We start from the raw sequence: 10,415 nt of genomic DNA, 5'->3' as shown, positions 1-10,415 counted from the left end.
AAACGAGCTTGGTCGCAAACTGACGTCAACAGTGACGTCTGTTCTGATTGGTCGATAACCCTATGACGCCACTGGAGTGACGTCGCTACATTTGACACGATAAACAACGTGATATTTGCATTATTCCTACACGTTAAACGACGGGGGTTTCGTGCTGACGAGGTGGCATTCGCATGCAACAGCAACGTAGTGGGCCTGAGTGGGGAGCAACATGGTGTGTTGGTATTGTGAGAGGTAGTGCATCTTGACTGTGAATCTACGCCAGGTCCCTGAAGGAAAGATGTATTTTTCGGTGTATTTGTGTAGTGAAAGTCACTTGTTTATAGAGGTTTGTTTATCCGGTTCTTTGTTCCAGCAGTGCTGACTTTTCAATTTGCTCTGCCTAGAGCAAGTCCAACTACTTCGACCAGCTTACATAAATCTCGAATGTGTCTTTCTCGGCCCACAAGGCATTTCAGGCCATTCTGAGTGCACCAATTTTTCAATCCAAACTAAAGTGATCGTACTTCGAATGTTCGCCTTATCTTTTAATCACAGGAAATTACCACGTAGCAATTTCCCTCTAAAATCCATTAACCAGAAAAAGCAAGGTGAACAGGCATTTTTGTATATAAGGTTGAACCACCTTGCGAATTCCATAAATAATTCTGAAATTGTTTAGTTTCAATTAAATCTATCTTCAAGTTTGTATTCGAGATTTATATTTTGATGTATCTAGCTGTTTTTGGAATTCGCGAGGTGAACTGCCTTGCGAATTCAAAATTGATATGCCCGGATATATTCTCAAGAACTTCACACTTGGTTCATTCCATATGTAAAATCCTGAGAGAAGAAAAAGTCCTACATAAGCATAAGGTCGTACGCAGACAGCAACTCACGTTGTTCACTGATTCGTCAGCATGCTCTGTATACATGCAGAGAACCAAGTAGGGACTGGCGCAATGTGTCATCAAGGAAAATAGATTTATTTCGGTGCAACATTGAAAGCAATCATTTTTGACCAATCAAGAATTATCTCTTCAAAACTAGATAATTTAATTGTATTATTGGCCAATGCAAAATTCGTGCAGCACGCCTTGGCGATGGGGTGACTGTCACCCCATTTCGAAATCCTCCCACCACAACCAATTGCACGGCGACTACATCGCCGGTACTGTGTCCTCTAGATACGACTCTTTCTCCGCATGAACGAACGCCCTCACAGTCAAAAGTGCTACGTCTCAAAAGGTCGTCTAGCATTTCACCAGCTTGCCCTAATCATCACGATTTACTGTTAATCGCGGAGGTATCTTCGGACTGAGTGGTGGTTTTTATCACAACAAAATCGTCGTAATCACAACCATTGCGGTTTAAATCACAGCAAGTAAATCATCGAAAATTATTACTTCTTGGAGACCAGGACTGTTACTCCTATTGCAATAGGAAGGAAGGAATTCCCTGGGTGGTTGGAACTCACGTACCGCCTCTTTTTACAGCAGGTCATGCAGTGCGAAGCGCTAAGTGTCTAAGGATTTAAATTCAATGATGGTGTCGTATACTGGTACTTCCCAAGAGTTGTAGTATGGTTGGTGTGACTGATTCAATGTTTCATTCCAGTATGAGAAAGAGGAGCGCGTTGGCATGGTGGCACGATCACAGATATCACTGATACCACGAGCATTGTATTTAGTCGCGTCGAAGTGTGTTCGTAAGAGCTTTGGCGGCGACAACAAAATGGTTCCCTCCCAGATACGCACTGTTAATGTAGTTATTGTTAACAGAGAATATCTCCGTCAAAATGAAATTTGATTCACACACAACAGATATGGCGTTAGCACATGTAAATCATCGTTGTCATAATAGAACTGGTCGCTTTCACACAAAACCAGTGGTCTTCACAAAAAACTACTACTACGTAGGACGTAGTAGTCGTTATTACAACAATTTCGTCGTTAACACACAACATGGGGAGATGTCACAAACGCGTCACGTTTAATAGTCCTGTGAGTTGGATTTTTCCTGTCCAAAGAGAGTCTCAGACCAAGTCATGTTGGTGAGCTTGTTGACGATGGTAGTAGCTGATCTAAATATATGCTAGCGGCATAGCCTTGCCGCCATTCAACAGCATGCAGCGCATGAGTACAACGACTCAGGCGCAAGGTATTGCAATGGAAGCCTGGTGGCCACGTATTGTCGCGCACAGTGTACTTCATGACACCAACAACCCTCAGCAAACCTTGTCGGTTAGTTGCGTAGGCTGAATCCATCCTACGCCACAAGCAGCACACAGCTCGAAATCGTGATCGGTCTGGTCTTGTTGCTACTGCTACTGCACGGAACCTGGCATACCATAGCTATATCCTACGTAGTAGATAGAATGTACCATGTTTTGCAGCAGAAGCTGAAGGTTGCTTGGGCAGGAGTCCTCCCCTGCAACGTGGTGGCCGGCGCAAGACTACAAATCGAACAATGACCTCATTACAACTTGTGATTGGCTATAAATAAAAAATATAAGTAAACAATCAGAGGGCATTGGCTGAAGCACGGTGGTGGGCTCGCTGCCTCTCCATGCCTGACTGCTGTAGTTTCCTTGCATTGGGTATATCCTTGTCGAAAACAAGTTTAGCTATGATGACAGGAGTTGCTATACCAGTTAATTTGGTACAGTAGAAATTGATGCTATTGTATCGCATACTGCAGTACATGTACTGAGGGGAATGTCAGGGAAAGCTTGAGACTTGAACCGTGCATGCGCTGACTGTGAGTTATCAATGATACTGCCATGCATGATGTTCGACAGTATGTACTGTACATGTGTGGAATGTGAGTTCGAGTGAGTACATGCAGTACAGTACTACTACGTAGAAATTCTGGGGCTTAACGAAAGGTAGGTACAGGTTTGGATATTGCGCACTAGGTATGCACTTGTAGAACGGAGACGCTGACCATCAACGACGCTGCCATTCAGCTTTGATCGCTGCAACTGTAGCGATGTGCACCCCCTTGATGCCCTTCTGTAGACCCCTACACAGTTATTGACCCTCCGAGCCCGATAGACAATGCGCATTATGTATGCTACCGTTAGCGCACTCAAATATGCAATGTACATACTCAATCGCATTCGAGTACTTCTAGAGAATGTTACAATTATAGTACTTCGAAGTATGTAGCGTGGGGAGATGCTATGGAGTAGGATTTTTGTAGAGGGCACCGAAAGGCTATGCAGGGTGTAAACTATGCATGGGTTGCACATCGCTCCAAATAATAACGATCAACACTACGAGGTAGTCATAATAACGTGAGGGGATACTGTAGACTTCTACATGCTGATACCCCACTAGCTAACAGTTAAGTCCAAGAATTAGCGCTTAGTTGCATATCCTATCCTGTCATTGAGCCCATGCACATAAGGCACAGTGCCCATGGGTAAACATATAGTCAAATAATGTACGACGCATCGTTAACTCAACTTCATGCAAGGTTCAAGTCTCAATTCTCCACTACATCCGATATCCTAAGGTAGGTCATGGTCATGGCAGAGTACTGAAGTGCTGTACATGACGCTGCGAGTACAAATGAGCATGACCGGTATAGCAACTGCTGCCTAAGATTGTTTTCGACAAGGATACTGTAGATCCAATACAAGGGAACTACAGCAGTCAGTCATGGAGAGGCAGCGAGCCCACCACCGTGCTTCAGCCTTGTCGACAGTGACCAAGTACAATGCCCTCTGATATGCTGATTGGTTACTTACCCTTTTTATTTATATCCAATCACAAGTTGTAACGAGGTCATTGTTCAATTTGTAGTCTCAAGCTCACTGGCATCGGCCATCACTTTGCAGGGGAGGGCCGATGCCAGTGAGCTTGAGACTACAAATTGAACAATGACCTCGTTACGGGCTCTTGCCCAAGCAACCTTCAGCTTCTGCTGCAAAACGTGGTACGTTCTATCTACTACGTAGGATATAGCTATGCTACGCCAGGTTCCGTGTAGAAACAGCAGCAATAAGACCAGACCGATCACATTGATTTCGAGCTACGGCGGCTTGTGGAACGTAGGATGGATTTCAGCCTACGCCACAAGCCGACAAAGTTTCGCCGAGGGTGAATGGTGGCTTGAAGTAAACCGCACACGATTGCATCGTAGCCACCAGCCTTCAATTGCAACACCTTGTCGCCGAGCCGTTAAAATGAACTCATGCGCTACAGTATGTGCTGGAAGGCTATGACGCTAACGTTCGTCGTCAACAAACTCACCGACAATACTGTAACTAGTTAGTTTGATAGTTGACGCCCTCAACTTCCCAGGGCATGACTAAATTTGTGATTCACCCTGTTCTGTTAGAGAGCATCCCCACTGCCCTGTCAGTCAGGTACCGGTAGCAGCGCCTGCTGACTGTGTAGGAGGTGTTTGTGCCTTTTAGCGGCTTTTCCTCGTGTATAAGTCGGCGCAGACTTCTGGTCACTGAACATCATAGGATGTCGTAGCCAATCATAGTCTAGTTTTGATTAGCTATTTCTTTGCAGTCAGAAGTCCAGTTCTCCCTTCTACAGTCGTCCTACTTACCCTCGTCACTCAAAGTAATCGTAACTTCCAGCTGCACTACTGTACTGTTGGTCTATTAATATCAGCAAATAGTATACGAATGTAACTCCTGGGCACCTTCCCACGTCAACAATCCTGTATAACTGGATACATTTGTACAGATTGTGAGGATGACACTGTGTCTTGTGGAAAAGACCTAATTTCTGTGGAATAGCCCAAATCTACTGTGTGATACTAGTATACAATTTGGTTGTGACAAAGGCTTTCCCTCCTTCGAACTCCGGTAAGTGATTTCCCCAAAACCTGTTACAATAGTGGTACCTTCGAAGTTACTAATAATTTGGGGATGTATCCCAGTATTTTTGTAGTGCAAGACAACTATGTTTGATATTCCGTTGGTTCGGAGCAGAAGGCGACCGCGAGCGAAAAATTAACAAAACCTCTCTATTAACAACTAACTATAACTCTCTAGTTGCCACACCACAATGTTCCATGTTCAAGACTGTAGTATTCGCAGTCGTCCCTGCAGAAGTCATCCAAGCAGTAGTCGGCGCCAGGATAGTAGCAAACGCTACACGTGGCACAACCAGGCTTGGGGTAGGCAGTCGAGGGCCTCATCGTGGTCATGTTAGGCATGGTGGTAGGTTTGGTCGGGCAAGGAGCCGAGGTGGTACAAGGGGAGGCAGTTGTGGGCTTCTTCGTGGTGATGTTAGGCACGATGGTAGGTTTGGTCGGGCCAGGGGCTGCAGTGGTACCAGGGGTCGAGGTGGGGGAGTTCTTTAGGTACGGCTCAATGAAGTCGCGAGCCATGGAGATGCGGCTGTACACGCCTGGCTTGTTTTTCTCTGCACACTTAAGCCCCCAGCTGACCACCCCCACCAACTTTGCAGAACCATTGGTTTCCACCGTCAAGGGTCCGCCAGAGTCGCCTTGGCACGCATCTTCGCCCTCCTTGCCACCGGAGCACAACATACTGGCGTCGACGGAGAAGCCGTCGACGCCAGTATGACCAGACAACCACTTGGTGCACTGCTCTTGGTTGACCACATCTACCCCGACTTCCAACAAGACCTTGGACAGAGACCCTGCCGAAGACGTGGTGCCCCAACCACGCACAACCGTGGGGGTATCGGCTTCCACATTGTCGAAAGACACTTCCACGACCGGGAACTTGGAGTCGCGTTCCAAAATATATACGCCAAAGTCGTACGAGCTGGTCTTCTTGTTGTACTTTGGGTGTTTGATCTCTTGCTTGATGTTGATCTGCTCACCGTCCTTGGTGCCGCTGTTGTAGTGCGACCCAATGGCTACATATTTGAGGCCATGGCCCATGCAGTGGGCGGCGGTCAAGACGACGTTGGGGGCGATCAAACTACCTCCGCACGAGTCGATTCCAGAGGCAGAGGAACGAATTCCAGTCACGTACAAGTGCTGGCCGACGACGGCTTCCTTGCCCCCGACGATTTTGAGGTTGGCATCGACAGAGGTGAAGAGCGCAGACAATGCAAAGGCGACTTTCATGGTGAAGGAAGTTTGATGAATGACACTCGGGAGTATGGGGTTGCGTTCGATCCACGTTTCCACATGAATGCCATGGAATCAGATGACGCAGATGCGGGGATGGGTAGAGAAGTCTGTCGTGTACGTTCGTGAGTCTGGATATTTCAAGAATATAGTGAGCTGTCTTTCCGGAGGTACGTTGGACCTATGATGTTGGCAAGTTGTTTGCTTTACATTGGACTACACTGGTATGTGTCGTCCACGTCTTCACCTGTCAATACACTTTGCCCGGTCCACCTTTCTATGAACAGATAACCCAATACTAGTACAGTATGAACTGGCGCAATCGTGACACAAAGGAATATATAGAACAAACTATACTAAGTGAAACAGATGGAAAAATAAACGTAGTACTGTGTATTGTAGAAATTCATGGTCCCTCCCTCCTATCCCAACTCTAAAACTCAAAACTTCAGTTGTACCCACGGCGGGAAATCACTTTTTCCAGCTATGGTGCTCACGCAATGGGAGTTATCCTTGCTTGCCCCCTTCGTGAAAACAACGATACCGTGACATCGTTTCTTAGTGCTGTGTGCGTTAGGGCCAATTCACAGAAAATTTGTCGTCGTTGGCAGGAGTAGTCCAATATCGATGCAGAGTAGCATTTCATCGATGCCAGAAACGACACCCTCGTACTTGCCAGTTCTGGTCAAATTGCAACTGATTGGTCAATATTGAATTTTTGTACTTCAAGTAATTGTAATTGCGTCGTGTTTACACCTAGGATATCCCATTGGAGATAATTAGCAGTTGATAGAATTCAATTGGCTCCCAAGGATGAATTTGTATGATTGGCTGGAGAGTACTGAAAGGACGTCACACATTTGGCTGCCATCACGACCAAGCAGGGCTGAGTTGCAAGGCGAGAACAAGCTCCGCACTTCCCTCCAGGCAGTCTGGCTACCCCCAAAGAACCTCCGCAGCGTCCACGTCGGCCCGTTTGGATACTCATGGAGCAGCGCAGCGACTTCTACGAAGCTAGATGCATGGCAATCAACATTATATGTCGGCATAACATCGTACAGATATTCCGATAACGATGCTGGCGGGTTGTACAGCATATAGAATAGGAACAATGTTCATAATGCGGTGAATGTGGTGCGTCTAGTGCGTGCTGTGAGTTCAAAAAGTGGTGAGTGCGATGTGTGAACCGGTAGTGAATGCGGTGCTGCTGTACGTGTAGTGCGTGGGGACTGGTGCGAGCTGCGCGCTCTGTGCGGTGTAGGTGGTGTGGTTGGGAAAAGATTATTTCCGAGCAAACGATGGATTATTTCTGAGCGAGGATTTTAGAGCGTACTTAGACTGTTGCGGTCTTTTCAAGCGTATATAGTAGGGACATAAGCTGTTCTGATGGTGGATTGTTTTAGAGCATACGGATATTACCTAATGTGACATACTCCAGTTGTGATTACTACGTACTTAGGAAGTAGTACAGTACAGTACTGAATTACTACGTAGTAATTGAGTTTGGTTAATTGAGTTTGGATTATCATTTGTTTACGACATTCCCCGATACTAGAACCACATATGTTGTAGAACCGCTTCGCCAATTGACACACGCCTGCTCGACCAGGGCGGTGTGTAATCTTCTGTTATTACTTCGCTGAACGCTTCACGAGGACCCAATTCGAAGAAGATCGGTCGAATCACGAGATATCTTTGCGTCTTTGAATGCAGCCCTTGTTATCCGGTTTCCCCAGGACGGGACGGATAATTCCTTGCGGAAATAATCCAGGGAAGCCGGGGATTGAACCGACGACCTTTGAGTTAAGAAACCGATGCTCTACCACTGAGCTATTTTAGAAACTGATGCTTGCTCTACCACCGAGCTATTTTCCCTCCCCCTGTACCCAACTTGACTTAGCTGTAAACAAAGTATCCTACCATCGTTATTTTAATTACGTGAACAATCTTGGAATTTGTATGCAGCAATTGTATTAATTCCTCAAATATTTGAAGCTCTGACCGAATGAGTGTTTATATTCTGCGTTGCACTTTTCGTCACGGCATCATTTGTCACAGTCACGATGCCTTTCGTCGATTTCACAAGAAAGTTGGCGTAGAATAAAACCAATCGTGTGGTAAAGTGTTTTCTCGTTACTTCAGTAGTACAGTATAATGTTTGTGGAGGTACTGAATCCCAAATTCAGTTATGCCCTGGGAAGTTGACGGTGTCAAATGTCAAACTATTGCCGGTGAGTTTGTTGACGATGGAAATGCACAGGGTAACGTTAGTGGCAAACCCTTGCAGCCAGATAGAACGTGCAAATATTGACTGTGATGCATGATCAAGGACGAGACTGCAGATCGAACAGTGTAGTTCGGACGATTAATCACTTTTCCCATCACACTACTATGCGATCTGGATCTGAGTCGCTATAAGAACTTGAACAATTTTGTAACGTTGGGTACTAGTATGATACTTCAATGTAGAGTTCCACCAGAATACTGTAACAACGACGTTAGACTCATTTTAATGCTTCGTTTTAGCTCATACTAGTAGCTCTTGTGCGCAGGTGGAGTTGCGCTATCTACCAATAACTACGATAAGTCGAATCCAGAAACATCCAGGTAAAATGTAACCGGAAACAATGCATCATCGACATGGTGATGGTCTTTGCTATCGAATCGTCAGACACAAAACCATCCAAATCTCGTGCGATGTGAATAACTATCCAGTGCTCAAAAAATCTCTCGAACCATTGCGCATTTTACAACTGACTCTGAGTTTGCTCGAAAAGTTCTGACTCTATTCTGTTACTAAAACTAGAAATCAGCACTTTAGAGCAGTCGTCGCGATTGTGTACCGACCAAGTATCACTTTGCAAGTTCTTATTATTAGTACTACAGTATTAATAGCACTATTAATAGTACTACAAAGTACTACAAAGTACTACTACGTAGTATTACTACGTAGTAATAAATAGTACATGACGCGTGGATTCTATTGTATTAAGGTTTCCACTCAGCTGCGTACATGAACTTACAGTACTGTATCAACGGTGCATTGACCATGAAGTACAGTAACACTACACCGAACGTTATCGACTTGGCGGTGAAGGGTCTATTACTACTAGTAGTTAATCAAATCGCCGTATAGGGATTCTTGGACCAAGGCGTACAGAAACCTACACTCGACTCGGCCACGCGAAAAGACGGAAGCGAATGGGTTATATTCTACTACGAGTTACATGCTTATAGGAACAAACACAAGCAAAACATAGGGTAATGGGGACAGCTGGGATATATTTTAGCTGGAACATGTCGTCAAGCCGACAAAATCTATGAGGTAGTTACTACACTATAGTAGTATTACCTTCAAACACAAAATATATTGTCTTTCCGCAACATTAACACAACAACTCTCTAGTTGCCACACCACAAGGTTCCATATTCAGGGCTGTAGTATTCGCAGTCGTCCTTGGAGAAGTCATCCAAGCAGTAGTCGGCGCCAGGATAGTAGCAAACGCCGCACGTGGCACAACCAGGCTTGGGGTAGGCAGTCGTGGGCCTCATCGTGGTCATGTTAGGCATGGTGGTAGGTTTCGTCGGGCCAGGGGCCGAGGTGGGGGAGTTCTTGAGGTACGGCTCAATGAAGTCGCGAGCCATGGAGATGCGACCGTTAACTTAAAACACGACAAGTAAAATCTACAGATCGCAGGTTGCTTGAGTCGTAAAATCTAAATCGAACGTCAACTGTCAAATCTAACGTGGTGGCACCGAATCTGAGACCGTTGCAATGCTCAGTAGGGAGCCTAATCGTGGCCACTAAGTATTTGCGCATGGATATCATACCAGTGTAGTATCAAGAATAAATTAGTTAGAAAACTGCACACGTCAACACAATATTAACACTAACATGGTCACAGCCAACGCCTAGCTAACAAGTACCACGTAATTGGGACCACCATCACGCTCAATTTAAGCTAACGTTAGTAAAGGTGGTAGGAATCCACAAGCTAAGTAAAAACTAAACATCGTATGCCCACCAAGCAGAACTTACCGATATTAAACATCTCTATTAACGCGTTAAGCCCAAACTGTACTTTGACACAGGGGCAAACTAAACAGGCAAATGGACTCCACTTATAGTCAATCGAGTGCCCTCCCCAAGGTCAGCTTTCAATGCTCATCATACTACTGTAGGCCTATCTACTATAGTCGAATGTGGCTACCACCATATATTCTACAGGTAGTACAGGTAGTAATGACTCCTGCTCTATTAAGGGTTAAGGGTTCACACTAGGGCGGCAAACATGTGAGCTTACACTTCCACAGCACGGTCCTACACTATGTAAATTTAGGTGTCCCCAATTGGTTGAAACGAA

The 10,415-nt window shown here is 45.4% G+C and overlaps 1 protein-coding gene and 1 pseudogene across 2 annotated transcripts; both read right to left on the bottom strand.

Moving 5' to 3' along the window:
- Nucleotides 1–5,155: 5,155 nt before the first annotated feature.
- On the bottom strand, nucleotides 5,156–6,048 carry H257_13244 (hypothetical protein; the record flags this gene model as incomplete). The annotated part of the gene is made up of 2 exons (XM_009840705.1): nucleotides 5,156–5,223; nucleotides 5,283–6,048. The coding sequence occupies 2 exons, from the start codon at nucleotides 6,046–6,048 to the stop codon at nucleotides 5,156–5,158; spliced, it is 834 nt and encodes a 277-aa protein (XP_009839007.1).
- A 1,768-nt stretch (nucleotides 6,049–7,816) lies between these two features.
- On the bottom strand, nucleotides 7,817–7,891 carry H257_13243 (annotated as a pseudogene). Its single transcript has one exon. The product of its transcript is annotated as a tRNA-OTHER (tRNA).
- Between the last annotated feature and the right edge of the window lie 2,524 nt (nucleotides 7,892–10,415).

The sequence above is a fragment of the Aphanomyces astaci genome (assembly GCF_000520075.1).
Source record: "Aphanomyces astaci strain APO3 unplaced genomic scaffold supercont1.46, whole genome shotgun sequence".
NCBI lineage: Eukaryota > Oomycota > Saprolegniomycetes > Saprolegniales > Verrucalvaceae > Aphanomyces > Aphanomyces astaci.
Note: the sequence above shows the minus strand (reverse complement) of the source record. Positions and strands in the feature narration are given on the sequence as shown.